We start from the raw sequence: 23,393 nt of genomic DNA, 5'->3' as shown, positions 1-23,393 counted from the left end.
GGGGGGGCCAAATCCAGAGCTTCACCACTCTGGGCAGGGGGGCCAAAGCTGAAGCCCTTGGGCTTTGGCTTCGGCCCTGAGCCCCAGCAAGTCTAAGCCAGCCCTGGCAACCCCATTCAAAGGGGTTGCGACCCACTTTGGAGTCCCAACCCACAATTTGAGAACCGCTAGACAAAAACCTGTCAGAATGGTCTAGGCATAGTTGGTCCTGCCTCAGTGCAGGGGGCTAGACTAGATGACCTCTTGAGATCCCTTCTAGCCCTACACTTTTGTGATTCTAGGATTTCAGAACTACTAGGATAAAGAGATTTTTCTTTTTTATATGGATCTTATCCAGAAAATAATAATATCCACTCCAAAGTAAAGTCCATTCATTTTTGTATTGACAGGCCCAAACACTTCATACTTTGCAAGTGCAGAAGATTAATAATATAAAATTTAAATGTGTATAGCTGACACTTAGCATTAGTTTCTATAGTAGCAAGAATGATTTTATTTTTTTTATTTAGGTGTTTGAATTTGAAGAATTGTACAATACCTGTCCAGTGTATGCAAAGTCCAGGGCCTGCTTTAAACCTAGGCTTGTGACACCATGCAAATTCACCTCATCAGCTCCACTTTCAACCATACAGAGACTGAACATTGCCTAAGAAGAGAAAAGAAACATTTGCAGACATTAAAAATGAGATTGAGGGAGAAACATGAGAAGTTTCAGATGAACACTGTTGATTTTAGCTACCTAACCATCCCTTGCTATTCTCCAGGTAAAACACCTCCATAGCATCATGACTACTATTGAGGTGCCAGGGCTCAAGCAATTTTTTTACATTTATAACTGATGCAGCAAGCCCAGATGTGCCAGAGCTATGAAGTGCCAAGCCTAGAGGTGCCAGGGCTCAGCCCTAGCATAAATTAAGCACTGATAAGATCTATACAAAGTTTTCATTATTACGGTTTCCTTTGACTCCCCCTCAGTAAGTAGGTTAGCAACTGAGCTGTTTCACTGATAAAGAAGTATACAGACATATCCCTGAAGAGAAAAACTGCAACTAATCCATCAAGATCCAATTCTGAAAGCTTTACACTGAATAATACTTTACTATGCAAGTAATTCCACTGAAACCAATGGGACCACTCACATATATTGAATAGTACCATACTAAGTGGGCAAATTGGACCCTGAAAAAATCAAACACCACTAGAACAGTAAATTTGACTTGTAGGTCTATAAAATATTTAAAGATTAAAAAAGGGCAAGGTAAACCCTCCGTGGTTTTTTGAATAAGTAAATTAGTGTATTAAGACAGTTAAAATCTCTTTTTAAAAAGTGGTAATCCTACCCAAATAGCACAAAAGAATGCCATGCAATTAGAAATAAAAAAGGCAAAGAGGTAACATGAACAGTCATCTACTGATATTAAAGTACACAAAACATTCAAGTACATTAAGAGCAAGGCCACATATGTATGGATGCAGACCTGTTAGGCCCCATTTTTACCCTCCCCAGAAAATGGAATGAGTCAATAAATTCACTCATTTGTCAATAGTGACAAACTTAAGGCAAATAAAAAGAAATACTTCACAAAGTATGTAGCTGGCTGCTGGACGGTACTGCAGAATTGACCAGGGCACATTATCTCGGTTTCCTTTCTCTCCCACCTTCCTCCGAGGCATAGCTTACTGACTGAGGAAGGACGCTAGACTTGACAGGCCAAACTTGCATGGCCTGTTTGGTTTAAGATCATTCTCTCCCAACATGATTTGGTACTTGAGCTCATTTTCAATCTTTACGTCTTAGAGTTTAATTTTAATATTTGCACAGAATGGCATTGAGTTGTAGAGAGTGTCAATCCCTTCCTTTAAAATAGTGTGAACATCCTCTTAAATTAGAAACTAATTTGCTGTTTCAAAAGTATTTTCCTCCCTTAAAGGGTAGGGTTCCCTTCCCCACTTTATAAATATTTTCAAGCTTCCAAAGACACTAACAGACATTTCAAATGTTGTGATAATTAATGAAAATATTTTTATTAGGCCTAGTTCTACCTTCAGATACATATGCCTAAATCTCATTAACTTTGGCATGTACATATGTGAGGGCAACAATTAGCCCTTTTGTAACACATTATTTGCTCCAACTCATACTATCTTCCCTTCCCCAAGCCTGATCCATGTAATCTGCCTTTATTCATGTCCATCAATGGCTATTAGCCAAGAAGCTGGGAGGGGAAGATGGGTGGATCACTCCAACTGCACCATTCTGTACATTCCTCCTGAAGCTCTGTTACTGGCCACTGTTGAAGATAAGATACTGGGTTAGGTGGACCACTGGTCTTACTCCAGTATGGCAGTTATGTTTATGCAGCACCATTTTGGATTGTTAAATAAACTGCAATCTGCCTCGTACTGGGCATCTGAATGGTGTGGCTAGGGATGTGACTGAACCCACAGACCACTAATTGAGTGTTGAAGTAGAAAAAGTCACTTATCAGCTACTGCAGAGAGCCACCCAGACCCACACCTTCTCCTTGAGTTAGACTCCAAGGGTGAAATCCTGATCCTATTGAAATCAATGGCAAAACTGGAGCTGATTTCCAGGTTGCAAGTGTCAATTATATGGCAGTGAGAGTGACATGATGGGAGGCACCTAGTGTGGAGGGTGAGCTCTTCTTGTCTGAGCGACAGCCAAGGAGTTATTGAAGAGGTTGAGGAGCTCCTGAGCCTATCATCCTAGCTAACATCTCCCCATAACTAGCCTCAAGACCCTCACATCCCCCCAAAATAGCCTTTTGTTAGGGCTCACACTGAGCTCTCCTATAGTCTCTCTCCCTTCCACATGCTGCTGAGCAGGGGTCACTGCAATCCAAATGCTAGTGTAGCTAGTGTGAGAAACACTAGGGCAGAATTTAGAGGGGCCAATCATGGGGCTACATGAATTTCCCACCCCCATCAGTGGGTCTGCAGGTCCCAACTCTATAGCCTTTTACATTACTACTACACCACTAAAAATCAATGGAAGATGCAAGAGCTCAGCATCTCTAAAATCCGGTGCATGATATCTCAGTTGGGACAGAGGAGTTTCAGTACAAAAATTGAAGCACCCAAAAATTTGTGTCCACTTCCAAAAGCATTGTTCTGATTGCCACTGAAATGAACTGTTCTGAAATGAATTTGTTCCCTGGTAGTGATCCAATTTAAGCAAACATGTCATTTATCAAGGTACTGGTTCTTCTCTTCTACAATTTGTATTTCAATTGAAATTTTATCAAGGTTTTCCCTAACTGGCAGTATAATACAACATAATGTGTTAAACTAGGTATCACATTAACACAGTAAGAAATAGTCATTCTAAGTTTACCCAACTGAAAAGAAATCAGAACTGAAAAATTCAATGACTTGTAAAGCTCAGTAAAAAAACTGTAGTTTATTAATTACCATGCATGTCACCCAAAATATCAGTTGTCATTTATTTGTATATGGCTTTCAACAATATTTCTCACCCTTGAGCTGGTTATAGCTACAATCTTCTTCCTTGCATTAATCGCATAACACAAAGTCTGCATTATGAATCCTCTCCCTCCAACATGATCTGTTCAGTGCCATGTTCTCTATCACACCACATGCTGGCATGTCTTCATTTATGACATCCCACCACTTTTTCTCCGCTTGGCCTGTCTTTTTCCTTCAGTCTGATCTGTAGGACTCTCTTACCTACAGTGTTGTCAGAACTGCACTTTATAGCTACACTACATAATATTAAAATATGTAGCTCACCTGCCTAGCTGCAGATCTCTTGCTCCCTCCCTCCCACCCATAAAATGAGTTACTGTAAACATTAAAACTAAAAAGGTAGCAGTTTTCAAACATATGAACGGCAAACCTGTTCGTAGGGAGTGATTTCACACAGCATGAAAAGTGCACTAACCAAAATGATGAAAAGCATTCTGTAATGGGGCGCAGGATGCCATGTAGTGAAGTCATTTTAAATGTCAGTCCATAACCTGTTGAATATAGCAAATGACTCAAAATAACCATCACTCCTTTCAGAAATAATTGCACGGAGCTGTGTGGTGCCCCACACCAGATCTCTAAATAAAGTATGTTGAACTGGTAATTCATAAATACCCTGACATTCAAAAGCAGTGGGTTTTCTTATACACAAAATATGATTATTAAGTTTTATTTTCTTCAGTCAGAAAGCAAACACCTATTAGATCCTATCCTACAATTGTCAGAAAACAGAAGATAATTTCAACAGAACAAGCTTATCTCCTTACTGTTTTATCCTAATTATTCTCAGACCTTGTCTGAGTCGTAAACCATTTATTTTTTTCTTAAATTTAGGGCCTTAGTTGATGAAACTAAAAATAAAAAAAAATTAGGAAAAAATGATTAATACCAACTGCTGCTCAGAAATGTCATGACTAGCAGGGTTCTGATGTTATTTTGCTAAAATTCTGCACTTCATCAAAGAAAGAATTCACATTCCAAACACTATACCACAACCAAGTATTTACATTTTCATATATTCAAATGATATACATGTCATTTGATTAAAATCTGTATCAATATGTTTTCATTAAAACTAAAGCACAGTTACAGAGTTTAGTCTGCCTCAGTGCAAGCAGGAAAAGGGTCCTATTCAAAAGTGGTTCTGCATGTGCAAATCCGCATTATTGCTAACGATATGGTGGAAAATGATTTGTGCATCAACTGTTATTTATTATAAATAGTAAGTTACCGTCCTAGCACCAGGTATTGTTGCAGTGCTGACTACCTGTTGACTTAGTATGCAGTGTGGAACTGTGGATCAGAAAAGTAACAGCAACAATATGGAACTCATTTAAGATATGCAGAGCTAGATCTTCACCCACTGTAGTCGGCATTAGCTGCACTGGCTTGGATGTAACTATGCTGGTTTATTCCAGCTGAGGATCTGGCCTGAAGTTGTAAGGAAGTTTTCAGAAGTTCCCTATTATTAAAGTATATTTCAAAGCTCAGAAACACCAGTGCAAACACTTTAACAAACTATTCTGACGTTACATAAAGAAGATATTGTTGTACTGCAAAAAAGCAGCAATTATTTATACCAGATACAATTTACTTGGATGATTATCTGTACTTTCCTACTAGGGCCAAATCCTGGTCTCACTAAAATCAATAGCAAAACTCCCATTGACTTTGATGAAAGAAGGATTTTGCTCTAATTACAGATATTTTGTATTTGGGGGGGGGGAGAAGAAGGGGGAACCTATTTTCCCACAGCCCAGATTCTCCCTCTACTTAAGCTCACTATAGAGTCAATAGCCCATCAGAGTGTGTTGCCAGTGACTACACTGTTTCGAATATAGCAATATAATATAAGAGCTTGTTGCTGTTGTCAAAAAAGAAAACAAGATTGCTTGAGGAATGCAAGGTTGCGTAAAGAATAGTATGGTAAATACTCTCCATATTATTATATGCCTTTATATAAAACAATGGTGCAGCCTCCTCTAGAATACTGTGTGCAGTGCTGATAATCCCCATCTCAAAAAGGAGATCACAGCACTAGAGGGAGTTCAGAGAAGGGTGACAAATATGAATAGGGGCAGGGAAAAATTCTCATCTGAAGAGAGATTGAAACGATCCAGATTGTTTACCTTAGAGAGGAGATGAAAAATAAAGGACAGGATAAAAGTATGTAAAATAATAAATGGTTTGGAAAAATGACAGGGAGAACAGAAGTCTCCCATATCTCCTAACACAAAAACAAGGGGACATTCAATGAAATTAAAAGATGGCAAATTCAAAAGCTGATTCAAGGAAATACTTTTTCATGCAATGAACCACTGAACTGTGGAACTCACTGTGACAAGATGCTGTTGAGGCCAGTAAGAGTCAGAAAGGAATTTTACAGGGTGTGACACCCTGTACCCCATGTTCACCACTTGTATATGGTTATGGTAGGTTTTGCACTGTATGCATTGTGAGGTATCATTTGAAAACCCATAATCTGCTGAGCATCATTATCCTGTTAAAATGTGTGTACCAATATTGTATATGGAATTAAAAGATTTTGCTACATGTTTGTTACTGAAACATGTTGTAATTCTGGGGAACGTTCACAGACTAGCTCCCCAGTGTCAACAAAGGACTGACCACAGTTAGAAAACTATTAACTACTGAGGCAACCATTCACTGTCAGAGGGTACTTTAAATCAAAGATTTGAATATCATCCCTCACATACACAGGAAGTATGAACAAGAAATATACAATTCATATGGAAGATGCTTCGAATCTCACATAGGCCACACACTGTCTGCGCCCCAGCAGTGGGTAATCCTCAAAGAGAGGAAGTGGATATAAAAATAAGAGACAATGGCTTCCCCATTACCATTCCTCCCCCACCTCTACTCAGGAAGCAAGATGTTTCTTTGTTTGGAAGACTATCATTGAACTAGGGGGAGTGGTCCTAACATGGACTGCTGTAAGCTTTTGGGTGAGAGAAACCTTTTTGCTTTCTAATCTTATTTAGCTTGGTAAAGTTTAGGAATTAGATTGTGGTTTTATTCTTTATTTCTTTGGTAACCAATTTTGTCTTTTATGCCTTAAACACTTATAGTCATTTAAAATCTTTTAGTTAAGGAACTACATGAGATTAGAGGTGTAGGGAATAGTAATCATCATCTGACTCACAGGCAGGGGCAGACATGGCTGCTACTTCAGCTCTGGATTGGAATAAGGAGTGTTCCTTGCATCCTATGTGTAGGGGTTCATTGCCACTGGGTCAACATAAATGTGGACTGCATAGGAATATTAACAAGCAGCCTCCAGCTCACCTTCAGACCCACAACCATTTCTTCTGTGCAGAACTGGTGCAGATCCCAGATCTGCTGAGCTTTAGAGCTAGAGTCTTATACCACTCATTACAGTATCTCATCAGTAGTGTCTGAGTGTCTTCTAGTAGTGCATTAAACAGCATGATTGACATATGTCACATGTGTTTTGTTCTCTCTCATACTCTCTCCAGGGTGAGAACTGTGTGTACAGTGGAGTGTTTTGGTTTAGTGGCGCTTTCATTTTGCCTTTTAAAAGCTACATGCTGTTTATCTTGGAGAAGGCAAGGTCAAAGAAGAACTCATTGCATTGGTGCGGAAGGTGGTGAGGTTTGTGATGGTCCTTAGGAATCCCTTCAACAAGGATGGGCTGGCCCCAAGAAAGTTGTCTCCTGCCCAGAGCTTTATACTGTAAAGCCTTCCACGATGCCTTCATCCATCAACAAATTTCACACTCAGCCTAATATGATTGAAAGGTTAACTCAGCATGAAATCCCCTCTCAAAGACCCATACAAGCAAGGGAGTTCAGAATACCAGTTGAAATTCAGTGCAGATGCTCAGTTCTTAATTCATCATACAGTACCTGAATATAGTAGATACAGTATGCACATATGGATCATAATATTCTATTTTGAAACTTTTGCAATACTTAGGGAGTGAGTTAAACATGAACTGTCAAAATCAGATATTAGAAGCACCCCTGAATTGTTCGGTTTTGTGAGATTAAGTAAATCTATCAATAGTGTTTTTATGTAGTGCTAGTATCTCAGTTTATTTTCCCCATAGTACAATTAAAACGGAGGGGGGGGGACGACATCTCAGCTTGATGCACAGTAGCAGAAAAAAGATATAAACTAAATACTAAATATTTAGACAATTGTCAAAACCTGCCTTAAATTTACTCAGCTCATAGTCAACTGTATCATATTTGATTTGAATATATGTATACAAAGTCTTTTAAAAAAAGTGAATGAAGGTTAAAGTAAAATCTATAAAATCATTGATCAGACTTTGCTTGCACAAAAAATATTGAAGAATGCCCCTCTCTTCCATCTAAATGAGGCTTATGTGGACCCAGCTGTCCTCTCAGTTTCTTCTTTTCAGTCACTGTTCTGCTATCCCTCCACTTCTACTCAATCAATGAGTGTTTTAATACTGCATAAAATTAGGTATTTGTTTGTCTTTGCTGAGCAGGGTCATAGTTTGTTTACCCAAATAAAAAATAAATCCGAAAGAAAAGAAAATATCATCCAATGGCCAGAATGTGGAGAGAGAAAAAAAATCCAGTTATTAAACAGGTCTTCATTCACAAATGGTTTCACCAGAGGTCAGAGCATTTTTAGCAGCTATGTGCCTCACCAGACATTTTTGATGCACCACCCCCCCCCCCCCCGCTTGTTACTCTTCAAAAAAAAATCAGCAATCTGCTTGCAGATATTATCCTGTTCTTGATAAGACATACCTATTTAGGAAATGCAGCTAGGAGACAACTGCCCGGTGGACTATTTTTATTGAAGGAAATTGGTATAGCGAGGGTGGCAGTAAAATATTATTGAAAGGTTTGAAATACTGCACAGCAAAACTCAAGCGCAAGATAAACATTTTTCCAACTTGTCTGGATTTGCAGTAACTTCCCCCTCCCACCCATAATATGTTATACATCTGCTTTCATACTAAGAATGAAAATTCATACTATCCAAGCATTTCATTCACTTTTTACAGGCTTGTTGGTACCTACTTTAAAAACAAATAGATAAAATTGCATCTGCTCTAAAAAGAGCACAGAAAAATCCATCCTTCCTTCTTTTTCAATTTGAGCTCTGAATTTAACCTGATATGGAATAGGGAACAGGAAAGAGAAAATGATTATTCTCAAATAGGAAAAAGAAAGAAAGGACATAATCCTTCTGATAAGGCATATTATCAATAGCCATTTTAAATAATTCTATTTGAGAGTGGCAAACTTCACACTTTTCTACAAATGCAAATTTTCTTCAAGAAAATGTATTGCAAAAGCTTTTATGCCAGCAGAGGAATCAAACAAAGCAACGAACAGGATTTTCTATTCATCTAGTATAGTTCTCTCAAGAGCAACACTGAATTTTAAGAGCAGTCTAAAAACATGGGAGTCCACTCCTGGGGGGAAACCACTTAGATGTATCAGCAGAAAAATTATATTTCCATTACACTTTTTCCTGTTCTTAAAGTATCGGCTACAATTAAGTGTTCTGTGTTGAAGATTGAGATTAGAAAAATTGTTAAAAGAAAATTTAATCTGATAATTTTGATTAAATAATTTACAGTAATTCAGTTTTCAATGAAGAATCCTGTGGCACCTTATAGACTAACAGACTAATGTCTGTTAGTCTATAAGGTGCCACAGGATTCTTTGCTGCTTCTACAGAACCAGACTAACACGGCTACCCCTCTGATACTCAGTTTTCAATGGTTCTTTCCTTTAGCTGCCATTTATTATTTGTTTATGTTCACAAAATGATGTAGTTAAGGAGGAATAAATTATAGCAACTTTAAAAAAAATGCCTTATGTAATCCCTAGATCTGTACATACATATCAGTATAATACTGTTAGAATATAATAATGCTCAGCAATTATGTAATGTCCAAAGACCTGTAAAACAATGGCTAATTAAACATACACCTCATCTAAGTATATAGAGACTGTCTAATCCCCATTTTACAGATTGAGAGACTCATGGATTGTAGGTGTAAGAAGCCAGGGGAGACTCAGCCTCCCAAAACAGAATGTGGCACACCTCCCTCTGGAGGCATGCCAGTCTGCCACCTTCGGAGCACCGCCGCTGAAAGAGCGCCCAGGCAGTAGCCCCAATTATGCTGCACCCCAAGGCCCCATTCCCATTCATCCTTTTCCCATGTGGACAGTGGCTCCACCCATGCTGCTCCTCTTCCCGTCCCTACTCCACCTCTTCCCCCCACCTCCCTGAGGTCCTGCCCTCATGCTGCTTCCTCCCCCTGAATCTCCACCACCTGCCGCTCGCGCCTCTCCACATCCTCCTCCCCCAAGACCCCCCCCCCAGGCCCGCTGAGAAGCTGGGGGCTGGGGGCCTCGTGGGGGGGTGTGAAGAGGCGCAAGTGGGGGCACTGAAGAGTGGGGGGGTTTGGAGGGGGCTGAGAGGAGTGGGCAGCAGGGGACTCGAGGGGTGGGGTGAGTGGAAGCAAGCCTCAGGGCATAGCAGGGGGTGGGCCCATGGTCTGGGAGCCAGTGGCCCCTTCCAATTCTAGGAAGCTTCCAGGGCTCACACCCAGGCTCCCCAAATGCAGGAGTCACAAGCTGCCCATGGAGAAACTGAAGTACTAAGGGGGTAAAAGCCTCAATTTTCAGAGGTCTTCCATAATTGTGGTTCTTGGTTTCTGGGTGCACAAACTAGGGTATTTTCAAAGGTCGTGAACACCTACAATTGCTGTTGACTCCACTGGGAGTGGTGGGTGCCCAGCACCTCTGAAAATCAAACCCAAAAATATCGGAAGTTGCCACAATCAAGCCATAGCTGCCACCTAAATGCTGATGCATTCAAAATTAGTAGACACTTGAAAATTTGACCCCAAGCAACTTGACCAATCTAGGGCTGGTGAAATGTAGATAGCTGGGTCTGTGATGACCGGGAGAACCGTATGGTGACTTGCCTGCCTGGTGCGAAGGTTGCGGATCTCTCGAGGCATCTAGATAAACTTATGTGTAGTGCTGGGGAGGAGCCGGTGGTCGTGGTACATGTAGGTACCAATGACATAGGGAAGGGTAGGAGAGATGTCCTGGAAGCCAAATTTAGGCTGCTAGGGAAGAGACTGAAATCCAGGACCTCTATGGTGGCATTTTCAGAAATGCTCCCAGTTCCACGCGCAGGGCCGGGTAGGCAGGCAGAGCTTCAGAGTCTCAATGCGTGGATGAGACGATGGTGTAGAGAGGAGGGGTTCACGTTCATTAGGAACTGGGGAAACTTCTGGGATGGGAGGAGCCTATACAGGAGAGATGGGCTCCACCTAAACCAAAGTGGAACCAGATTGCTGGCACTAAAGATTAAAAAGGTTGTAGAGCAGTTTTTAAACTAGGAGATGGGGGAAAGCCGACTGCTGCAGAGGAGCGTGTGGATCGGACACAGACTTCTCTTAGGGGAGAGTCTAATGATAGAGAATCTCCAGGTTATAGTCAGGAGCAGAGGAATGAGAAGTATAATGTAAGGGCCGGATCAGATGATAAACAGTCACATAAAAAAGAATCTGGCTCATCAGAAAAAGGCAGGCTAATAAACAGGGACAAGTTTTTAAAGTGCTTGTACACAAATGCCAGAAGTCTAAATAATAAGATGGGTGAACTAGAGTGCCTTGTGATAAAGGAGGATATAGATATAATAGGCATCACAGAAACCTGGTGGACTGAGAGCAATCAATGGGACACAATCATTCCGGGGTACAAAATATATCGGAAGGACAGAACAGGCCGTGCAGGGGGAGGAGTGGCACTATATGTTAAAGAAAGTGTAGATTCAAATGAAGTAAAAATCTTAAGCAAATCCACAGGTTCCATAGAGTCTCTATGGATAGAAATTTCATGCTCTAGTAAAAATATAACAGTAGGGATCTATTATCGACCACCTGACCAGGACAGTAATAGTGATGATGAAATGCTAAGGGAAATTAGAGAGGCTATCAAAATTAAGAACCCAATAATAGTGGGGGATTTCAATTATCCCCATATTGACTGGGAACATTTCACTTCAGGACGAAATGCAGAGATAAAATTTCTCGATACTTTAAATGACTGCTTCATGGAGCAGCTGGTACGGGAACCCACAAGGGGAGAGGCGACTCTAGATTTAATCCTGAGTGGAGCGCAGGAGCTGGTCCAAGAGGTAACTATAGCAGGACCGCTTGGAAATAGTGACCATAATACAATAGCTTTCAACATCCCTGTGGTGGGAAGAACATCTCAACTGCCCAACACTGTGGCCTTTAATTTCAAAAGGGGGAACTATACAAAAATGAGGGGGTTAGTTAGACAAAAGTTAAAAGGTACAGTGACTAAAGTGAAATCCCTGCAAGTTGCGTGGGCCCTTTTTAAAGACACCATAATACAGGCCCAACTTCAATGTATACCCCAAATTAAGAAAAACAGTAAAAGAACTAAAAAAGAGCCACCGTGGCTTAACAACCATGTAAAAGAAGCAGTGAGAGATAAAAAGACTTCCTTTAAAAAGTGGAAGTCAAATCCTAGTGAGGCAAATAGAAAGGAGCACAAACACTGCCAACTTAAGTGCAAGAGTGTAATAAGAAAAGCCAAAGAGGAGTTTGAAGAACGGCTAGCCAAAAACTCCAAAGGTAATAACAAAATGTTTTTTAAGTACATCAGAAGCAGGAAGCCTGCTAAACAACCAGTGGGGCCCCTTGATGATCAAAATTCAAAAGGAGCACTTAAAGATGATAAAGTCATTGCAGAGAAACTAAATGGATTCTTTGCTTCAGTCTTCACGGCTGAGGATGTTAGGGAGATTCCCAAACCTGAGCTGGCTTTTGTAGGTGACAAATCTGAGGAACTGTCACAGATTGAAGTGTCACTAGAGGAGGTTTTGGAATTAATTGATAAACTCAACATTAACAAGTCACCGGGACCAGATGGCATTCACCCAAGAGTTCTGAAAGAACTCAAATGTGAAGTTGCGGAACTATTAACTAAGGTTTGTAACCTGTCCTTTAAATCGGCTTCGGTACCCAATGACTGGAAGTTAGCTAATGTAACGCCAATATTTAAAAAGGGCTCTAGGGGTGATCCCGGCAATTACAGACCGGTAAGTCTAACGTCGGTACCGGGCAAATTAGTTGAAACAATAGTAAAGAATAAAATTGTCAGACATAGAAAAAACAAACTCTTGAGCAATAGTCAACATGGTTTCTGTAAAGGGAAATCGTGTCTTACTAATCTATTAGAGTTCTTTGAAGGGGTCAACAAACATGTGGACAAGGGGGATCCGGTGGACATAGTGTACTTATATTTCCAGAAAGCCTTTGACAAGGTCCCTCACCAAAGGCTCTTATGTAAATTAAGCTGTCATGGGATAAAAGGAAAGGTCCTTTCATGGATTGAGAACTGGTTAAAAGACAGGGAACAAAGGGTAGGAATTAATGGTAAATTCTCAGAATGGAGAGGGGTAACTAGTGGTGTTCCCCAAGGGTCAGTCCTAGGACCAATCCTATTCAATTTATTCATAAATGATCTGGAGAAAGGGGTAAACAGTGAGGTGGCAAAGTTTGCAGATGATACTAAACTACTCAAGATAGTTAAGACCAAAGCAGATTGCGAAGAACTTCAAAAAGATCTCACAAAACTAAGTGATTGGGCAACAAAATGGCAAATGAAATTTAATGTGGATAAATGTAAAGTAATGTATTGGAAAAAATAACCCCAACTATACATACAATATGATGGGGGCTAATTTAGCTACAACGAGTCAGGAAAAAGATCTTGGAGTCATCGTGGTTAGTTCTCTGAAGATGTCCATGCAGTGTGCAGAGGCAGTCCAAAAAGCAAACAGGATGTTAGGAATCATTTAAAAAGGGATACAGAATAAGACTGAGAATATATTATTATATAAATCCATGGTACGCCCACATCTCGAATACTGTGTACAGATGTGGTCTCCTCACCTCAAAAAAGATATTCTAGCACTAGAAAAGGTTCAGAAAAGAGCAACTAAAATGATTAAGGGTTTAGAGAGGGTCCCATATGAGGAAAGATTAAAGAGGCTAGGACTCTTCAGTTTGGAAAAGAGAAGACTAAGGGGGGGACATGATAGAGGTATATAAAATCATGAGTGATGTTGAGAAAGTGGATAAGGAAAAGTTATTTACTTATTCCCATAATACAAGAACTAGGGGTCACCAAATGAAATTAATAGGCAGCAGGTTTAAAACAAATAAAAGGAAGTTCTTCTTCACGCAGCGCACAGTCAACTTGCGGAACTCCTTACCTGAGGAGGTTGTGAAGGCTAGGACTATAACAATGTTTAAAAGGGGACTGGATAAATTCATGGTGGCTAAGTCCATAAATGGCTATTAGCCAGGATGGGTAAGAATGGTGTCCCTAGCCTCTGTTCGTCAGAGGATGGAGATGGATGGCAGGAGAGAGATCACTTGATCATTGCCTGTTAGGTTCACTCCCTCAGGGGCACCTGGCATTGGCCACTGTCGGTAGACAGATACTGGGCTAGATGGACCTTTGGTCTGACCCGGTATGGCCTTTCTTATGTTCTTATGATTGGTACACAGCATAACACATGCAGATGTAGTGTGCAGCTTCCTTTCTCTGCCCTTCCAGGACCCTCAGCACTGCAGCCAAACAGATCTTTGCACATCAGCCTTCCCCCGCCCCCAATGTACAGAATGGAAAGTAAGATCAGCGCTTAGAATTGTATATAGAGCTGTACAAGGGTGATAAGGAGCACAGGTATCACACTGATGGACCGGATATAAGAACCTACATACAGCAGAACGTCCATCTGGACAGACTTTAGGTCTAATTTTCCAGTGCCTTACCTTATGTAGCAACTTACAAATATACAAGGTGAGCACAAAATGGATGTAAATGCTACCAAATCAGAAAAGTAATGTTTAGCAACATTTTGCATAGGTATAAGCCACGATATGAGATACAAAGCAGTGGAAATTTTGGCCCATTGATTTGATCAATGCAGCAGACAGAAGGCAGCTTCTGCAACCACATTTAACAGACTCTTTCAAAATGTGCAGGTTTAAAAACAGAGTCCAGGGAAGCAGAAACAAGAAATCAATGGCCAAGTGCCCAGAAGATACAATTTCACTCACTGTCATAAGTGATGGGATGCCACATTCCTGTCTGCCTTGGAATTACTTTTCCGCATATTCATTCAAAAGAATCAAAGCAGCAGATGTCCAATGTCTGTGATAATGTCAGGTTCATCCCTGTTTGTATACATTACTCTCTCAGCTGTGTCTTGCATAACAGATACTAAATCATCACCAAATAATTAAATTGACTATCAATTTATGCAGCAGTTTGCATCAGCCAAATGTGTGGGCTAATTCTATGTGAGTCAGTTCTTTAAGCTGATGAATAGAATTAGGGCATGTACACTGGCTCAGAGGATTGTTAAAATCAATATAAGATGAAATGGACAGGTTTAAAAAAAAACCACAGACAAACCTGCATCTAGTCCACTAAATTAGGGTTGTGAAAAAACAATTTTATTTTAGAAAAAAACAACCTATTTACTTTTTAATGGGTTTTACCAGGTTTTTTTTCCTGTGAGTTTTCATTTTTTAACTTCTACGTCACTCTAAATATTTACAAGGACATAACATTTTTGAAAGATTTTTGATACTTAGAATCAAATGTTTATTTCAATCCTTGTTTAAAACTTTATTCTAAAATATTAACAGGAAAGTGATAAGATCAACAAACTGGTTATACTTCTCAGTAAGTAATATGGCATTAGAACTGTGTGGCAGCCTAAAGGGAAATAAGTAGAATCATTGGTGATTGGAGAGAGAGGGAATAGCTAATAGGTATAATCAACTGTCATTAAATGTTGAAGAGAGAGGAGTGGTTGGAACTGTGACCCTTTTAGGGGAGGACTACATTTTCTAGAACATAGAAAGTGGGAAAGGCAACTGATAACATGGCTCTCTCTACAATGCTGACTCACTTATCTTATTTTCCATTTTTAGTGGTGATTTCACTTGGTGGCTGCTTCTCATTTTAACTGTAGCAAATGTGAAAGCTGCTGATCAATACTGCAAACAGGATTGGTGATTAGAAATGATCAAACATCAGTGAATGTATGAGACTCAACATGCCTCAAGTTGAAGTGTAAAGAAACAAGTGATTGAATGAACTGAAGTAATGGTAACAGAACAGAAAATAAAAATACAAATTGACTATAGTTCTTAAGCAGCAAGATATGAATGATTCAGCCTTATCACAAGAACTACTGAAAATGAGTTTCTTTGCATTCTTCAAGATAAAAATGTGCCAGTGAATGCAATTTTGTCTATTCAAGTAGAAGAGATCAACACTGACTAGTTGGATGATTCTGCAAGCGAGACATTTTCTACGGCATCATCACCATCAAAATATATGCATGTTAGCTACAAGTCCTCTCTGTAATTAAGGCACAAGACTGGGATTCAGGAGACCTGCATTCAGTTCCCCACTCTCCCACAGACTCCCTGTGTGACCCTGGGAAAAATCAACTAACCTTTGTGCCTCACTTCCCCATCTGCAAAATGGGGATAATAATCCTATCTTGTTTATTTAGATTATAAATTCTTCATAGCAAGGACTATCTGTTACTATGTATGACTAGGGTTCCTGGGTGCTATGATACTACTAATAAATAAAAAAAACAAACAAATTAGTTTTCTGTATTTCACTCCATTGGCGTTAATATGCTTTGAATTAAGACCAATTCTGTTGTTCTGCTCAGCCCCACCTATGAGACAATTTAAGTCACTTTACTCCACTCCCACATCTTTGATGCTGATTGCCACTTCGATCCTGCTGTGAAAGATGTCACCCAACCTGCCCTCAATCTCCAATGTTATCCTTGTCTGGAAGGCCAGAAACCTGACACTTACGGTCTTGAAGCGTATAAGTATTTCAGAACCTTTTCCTCATAATCAACGTAGACAGAGAGAATGGAAAGTTGGTATGACGTGAATGTGGGTGCTTTCTCCAGGTCTTTCACTACAACACACAAAAAAAGTGAATATCCAACAGGAAGATATGAACTTATTATGTCAGCCCTGATGCTCAACTTCTCTATTTTCAGAGAGGATAAGTTCTCTGTTGAAAACTGTGTCTCCTATTTTTCCAGCAAAACAATATCACAGTATACTCTATAACACACATACATCCTGGCCAAAGCCATCTAAGCAAGAAGGTTCTCTGCCTTCACTGGCACAAGTTAACCAATACATATATATGCCTTCCTGCCACACTTAGCCCTCTCCCTCTTCTCACAGATGAATAACTCCATAGGCAGTACAATTGGACAGTAGCTGGATAACTTGTTTGGCAGACATGTGTTAGATAGTGTAATTCCAATTCCCCCCCCTCCCCCCCAAGAGGCGAGAATATCTTTTATTGGACCAACTTCTGTTGATGAGAAAGACAAGCTTTCAATAACACTGCATACTTTTTACCAAGTAATTTACAAAAGTTATCCCAAGAACATGAGAGATCTTAATAACTGGTTACTATAATCAAACACCACCAAAAATATTCTGGTGCACAAAACAACTGTACATATGTTCTGACTTTCTAGCAAGTTAACTGTTACTCACAATTCCCTACCTTGCAAAGCTTTTCCTTCATTTAGAGATTGTAAAATCACATACTGTGGAAAGTAGTTTTTATAACTTTTTTTAGGCGAGCAGAATCAGTACTGTTGATTTTTTAACTATCCTCTACACTTCCACAGTGACTACCTAGACTGGTCTTTTTTATTTAATACATTAAGTACCTTCATTTTGTAAGTACTATGTTTTGTTTATGCTTGCTTTCCACAGTACGTACATTTATGTCTATGCTCCGGTGTTCCCCTTCAGTTTTACTCCCCTCTCTGTTTTAGGTAGTTCATAGTTTGTATGATCTAACAAAATAAGTGCTAAACTGGGACTCAGAAAATCTTGCTTCAATCCTCCCCTCTGCCACACATCTGGTGTGGGATCAGACAAGGGGGAGAGGGAGGGATAGCTCAATGGTTTGAGCATTGGCCTCCTAAAGCCAGGGTTCAATCCTTAAAGGGGCCACTTAGGGATCTGGGGCAAAAATCAGTGCTTGGTCCTGCTAGCAAAGGCAGGGGGCTGGAATGGATGACTTTTCAGGGTCCCTTCCAGTTCTATGAGATAGGTATATCTCCAAATATTATTATTTTTAAGACCTGATGCAGTAAGATTGTTAAGCCTGTGCTTAACTTTAGGCACATGAGCAGTTCCATTAACTTCAAGGAGACTACATACATACTTAAATCCCTTGCTAAACTGGGACCTTTGTCTCTCTGAAAGTAAAGTTTCTTTCTCCTCTCATAGAATCATAGAATCTCAGGGTTGGAAGGGACCTCAGGAGGTCATCTAGTCCAACCCCCTGCTCAAAGCAGGACCAAACCCAACTAAATCATCCCAGCCAGGGCTTTGTCAAGCCTGACCTTAAAAACCTCTAAGGAAGGAGATTCCACCACCTCCCTAGGTAACCCATTCCAGTTCTTCACCACCCTACTAGTGAAAAAGTTTTTCCTAATATCCAACCTAAACCTCCCCTTCTGCAACTTGAGACCATTACTCCTTGTTCTGTCATCTTCTACCACTGAGAACAGTCTAGATCCATGTCTATCTGATCTAGATGTATTGTAACTCCCTGAACAAGAATGATCTCTTAGGGTATGTCCACACAGTGATAAAAAATTCACGGCTGACTTGGGCTAGCAGGGCTTGGCCTGCAGGGCTAAAAAATTGTTGTGTGGACATTTGGGCTCACGCTGGAGCCTGAGCTCTAGGACTGTGAGGGTGGAGCCTAAGTCTGAATGTCTACACAGCCTGAGCTGACCTGCGCCAGTCATGACTGTGCCACGGAGCTTTTGTCCATGTGTACACACATTCGTAACTCTGTTTCTGTAGAGGATCTAGCATAATGTGGTTAAGTTTTGGTAGTGACCTCTGGGCATTATCATAGTAACAACAATTACTATATACACATTTCAATTTCTTTGATATATTACAGTCGAACCCATTTATGTCGACCTCGGTTAACTTGCCAATCCTATTAAGTCGACGGTTTACAAGTGGAACCGCCAAACTCCCTCTTTGTCTTATGGGTTTCTCATCCGTTATGTCGATTCGCCGAACCCTAATATCTCAAGCCCGTCCCCGACCCACCGTGTCCCCAGCCGCCTGCTCCCCGGCTCTCCAGCGGCGCGGTTCCCCAGCCGCCCACTTCCCGCGTCCCCAGCCACCCGGCTCCCCGCGTCCCCGACCCACCGTGTCCCCAGCCGCCCGCTCCCCGGCCCCGCGGTTCCCCGCGTACCCGCCCGCCCGCCGGCTCCGCTTCGCCGCCCGCCCGTCCGCCCGGCTCCGCTTCCCCGCCCGCCCCCGCATACCCGGTCCCTGCCTGTCCCCGCCCGCCCGGCCCCGCATACCTGGTCCCTGCCCGTCCCAGCCCCACATACCTGGTCCCGGCTTCTCCTGCCGCCCGCCCGCCGGCTCCGCTTCGCCGCCCGCCCGCCCCCGCTTCCCCGCCCGCCCCCGCATACCCGGTCCCTGCCTGTCCCCGCCCGCCCGTCCCCGCCCCACATACCTGGTCCCGGCTTCGCCTGCCGCCCGCCCGCCAGCTCCGCTTCGCCGCCCGCGCATACCCAGTCCCTGCCTGTCCCCGCCCGCCCGGCCCCGCATACCTGGTCCCTGCCCGTCCCCGCCCCACATACCTGGTCCCGGCTTCGCCTGCCGCCCACCCACCGGCTCCGCTTCGCCGCCCGCCCGCCCCCGCATACCCGGTCCCTGCCTGTCCCCGCCCGCCCGCCCCCGCATACCCGGTCCCTGCCTGTCCCCGCCCGCCCGGCCCCGCATACCTGGTCCCTGCCCGTCCCCGCCCCACATATCTGGTCCCGGCTTCGCCTGCCGCCCGCCCGCCGGCTCCGCTTCCCCGCCCGCCCGTCCCCGCTTCCCCGCCCCCGCATACCCGGTCCCTGCCTGTCCCGCGCCGCCCCGCCCGCCCGGCCCTGCATACCTGGTCCCTGCCCGTCCCCGCCCCACATACCTGGTCCCGGCTTCACCTGCCGCCCGCCCGGCTCCGCTTCGCCGCCCGCCCGGCTCCGCTTTGCCGGATCCAGCCACGTGCAGGCAGCGCGGTAAGGGGGCAGGGAGGGGGTGGGGGGGTGGATAGGGGTTTATCTCGATCATTGGTTATCTCGACGGCTTTTGGCAAACCCCTAGGCCGTCGAGATAACAGGGTTCAACTGTACTTTTAAATTATCCTTCAGATATTTCTATTTACATATTTCCACTTTCTAACCTTCCTTAACATAAGCCCTTTTTTTGTGCTTGCACCAACTTTTGTAATAGGGAAAAAAGTTCTCAAAAGCAGTTAATCATAGCCAAAATATTAACTTGATAGAGCTGACAAGGCCCATATCAGTTTGATTGATCTACTGTGTAAATGCTAGATGCATAATTTAAACCTATCTAGAGGCCAATTTAACTTGAGCATCTGTTTCTTTTTTCCTTATGAAAGTTGGGGTAAGTTCTTACTTTCATAACTATGCAGATTTTGCACATTTTGCCTTGTTCTATTCCTGTTTTCCCCAACCACTCATCAACAATATCCTCTATTACATGCCAAAAAACAGTTAATCAATATTTGTTGCATGAAATCTCATTTAGAGAGATTTGTTATATGACATGACTCTTCTGAACAAGTTCAACATAAAATTCCAACATTACATAATGTCAATCATTCATAGAGTAATAAATCTGCCCAGTGAATTTTTTTTTTAAACTATTTGCCCCAAAAACAAATAGAAGGCCTTGGAAATGGGTAACAAAAGGTCAAATGCCAGACATAGTTTAAGGGGAGTTCTATTTCACAAAAGTAAACAGATGTACAATGAAGACGGAGGAGTGAAATATGTTATTTAAAATACTGCATTCAAATCTCTTTGATTATAATCAGTTTAACTAATTCTAAAACACCTTATGTTGCTTTTTATATATCACACAACCAATAGTTGGCAACGGGTTACATATCACCTACAATTATATCAGATCAATTGTGTAACCTAAATGCACTTTGTTGCATTTCATCACCAATTTAAAGAGTTATCGGGTTTTTTTTCCCCCAAAAGCAGGGAGCAAAAGGTATTTTTCCCAACTACCTGCAAGCAGAAATATTTAACAAGGATTTCATTCCCAACAGAATGTTCATAGCATGTTCTTTAAAATAATTAACCAGACCCTCAGATGGTATAATTCACATAACTTCAATAACGCTACACCAGGGGTTCCCAAACATAGCTTGCGGCTTGTTCAGGATAAGCCCCTAGCGGGCTGTGATATGCTTTGTTTACCTGAGCATCCGCAGGTACAGCCACTCGCAGTTCCCAGTGGCCGTGGTTTGCCAGTCCCGGCCAATAGGAGCTGCAGGAAGCAGTAAACAAAGCATCTCGCGGCCCGCCAGGGATTTACCCTGAACAAGCTGCAAACCAAGTTTCGGAACCCCTGAGCTACACCAATTTATACAAGCTAAGAATCACAGGGCTGGAAGGGACCTTGAGAGGTCATCTAGTCTAGTTTCCTGCACTCATGGCAGGACTAAGTATTATCTAGACTAGGGATCGGCAACCTTTGGCCCGCAGCCCACCAGGGTAAACACCCTGGAGGGCCAGGCCACTTTGTTTACCTGCTGCGTCCACAGGTACAGCCAATCGCAGCTCCCATTGGCCGGGGTTTGCCGCTCCAGGCGCAGGCCAAGGGATGTGCTGGCCACCGCTTCCCGCAGGCCCCCATTGGCTTAAGCTGTGAACCGTGGCCAGTGGGAGCCGCAATCTGCCAAACCTGCGGACGTGGCAGAGAAACAAACTGGCCCGGCCCTCCAGGGTGCTTACCCTGGCGAGCTGTGCGCCAAAGGTTGCTGATCCCTGATCTAGACCATTCCTGACAGGTGTTTGTCTAACCTGCTCTTAAAAATCTCCAATGATGGAGATTCCACAACCTTCCTGGGCAATTTATTCCAGTGCTCAACTACCCTGACAGTTAGGAAGTTTTTCCCTAATGCCCAACCTAAACTGCCCTTACAGCAATTTAAGCCCATCGCTTCTTGTCCTATCCTCAGAGGTTAAGAGCAACAATTTCTCTCCCTCCTCCTTGTAACCACCTTTTATGTACTTGAAAACTGTTATGTCCCTGCTCAGCCATCTCTTCTCCAGACTAAACAAACCCAATGTTTTCAGTCTCCCCTCATAGGTCATGTTTTCTAGACCTTTAATTATTTTCGTTAGTCCAGAAAAGAGCTTCTCCAATTTGTCCGCATCCTTCCTGAAACGTGGCACCCAGAACTGGACACAATACTCCAATTGAGGCCTAATCAGAGTAGAGTACAGTGGAAGAATTACTTCTTGTTCTTGCTTACAAACACACTCCTGCTAATAAATATCAGAATGAGGTTTGCTTTTTTTTTTTACAACATATTTGCATATTTAGCTTGTGATCCATTATGACCCCCAGATCCCTTTCTGCAGTACTCCTTACTAGGCAGTCATTCCCCATTTTCTATGTGTGCAACTGATTGTTCCTTCCTTTGCATTTGTCCTTATTTCAATCCTATTTACTTCAGACCACTTCTCCAGTTTATCCAGATCATTTTGAATTTTAATCCTATCCTTCAAAGCACTTGCAACCCCTCCCAGCTTGGTATCATCCGCAAATTTTTAAATGTACTCTCCATGCCATTATCTAAATCATTGATGAAGATATTGAACAGAACTGGATCCAGAACTGATCCCTGTGGGACCCCACTTGATATGCACTTCCAGCTTGACAATGAACCACTGATAAAGTACTCTCTGGGAATGGTTTTCCAACCAGTTTTGCACCCACCTTAGGTTGGTATGCATACTTCCACCTTTTCATGTTCTCTGTATGTATAAATATCTCCTGTCTGTGTGTTCCATTCTATGCATCCGAAGAAGTGAGCTGTAGCTCACAAAAGCTCATGCTGAAATAAATGTGTTAGTCTCTAAGGTGCCACAAGTACTCCTGTTCTTTTTACAATCTAGATGGAGCTACTATAGTTTGTTTAGGAGAAGGTCATGCATGACAGTATCAAAAGCCCTACTGAACTCAAGATATACCTCATCTACCACTCCTCCCCACCCCCAATCCACAAGGCTTGTTATGCTGTCAAAGAAAGCTATCAGGTTAGTTTCACATGATTTGTTCTTGACAAATCCATGCTGACTGTTACTTATTACCTTATTGTCTTCTAGGTGTTTGCAAACTGATTGCTTAATTATTTGCTCCATTATATTTCTGGGTTCTGAGGAGAAGCTGACTGGTCTGTAATTCCCTCTGATTGTCCTTATTTCCCTTTTTATGGATTGGCACTGTATCTCTCCTGTCTTCTATGACTTTTCAAAGATAATTGCTAATGTGTCAGATATCTTCTCAGTCAACTCCTTAAGTATTCCAGGTTGCATTTCATCAAGCCCTGGTGACTTGAAGACATCTAAGTAATTTTTAACTTGTTCTTTCCCTGTTTTAGCCTCTGAGCCTACCTTATTTTCACTGGTATTCACTATGTTAGACCTCTAATTGCTACTAACCTTTTTCATGAAAATTGAAATAAAAAGGTTATTTAGCACTTCTGCCATTTCCACATCTTTTGTTATTGTCTTTCTCCGTCCCAGAGTAATGAATCTGAATCTGCTCCTTATTTCCCTCTCCCCATTTTTTGGTTCATACAGTCCATATTTTGGCTGGTGGGGGAGCCTTGACCCTCTCTCTCTCTACTGGAATCTGACCTTGT

The 23,393-nt window shown here is 42.1% G+C and overlaps 1 protein-coding gene across 4 annotated transcripts in view; it reads right to left on the bottom strand.

The window, feature by feature from the left end:
• KLHL32 (kelch like family member 32) overlaps window positions 1–23,393 on the bottom strand; it is a 186,987-nt gene that overhangs the window by 94,163 nt on the left and 69,431 nt on the right. For all 4 annotated transcript variants that reach the window (XM_045010668.1, XM_045010670.1, XR_006578212.1 and 1 more), the window contains exon 5: window positions 539–646. In XM_045010668.1, the coding sequence (XP_044866603.1) occupies window positions 539–646 (108 nt within the window). The remainder of the gene's footprint in view (window positions 1–538; window positions 647–23,393) is intronic.

This window comes from Mauremys mutica, chromosome 3, assembly GCF_020497125.1.
Source record: "Mauremys mutica isolate MM-2020 ecotype Southern chromosome 3, ASM2049712v1, whole genome shotgun sequence".
NCBI lineage: Eukaryota > Metazoa > Chordata > Testudines > Geoemydidae > Mauremys > Mauremys mutica.
The sequence above is the reverse complement of the archived record's forward strand: the minus strand, read 5'-3'. Positions and strand labels throughout refer to the sequence as shown.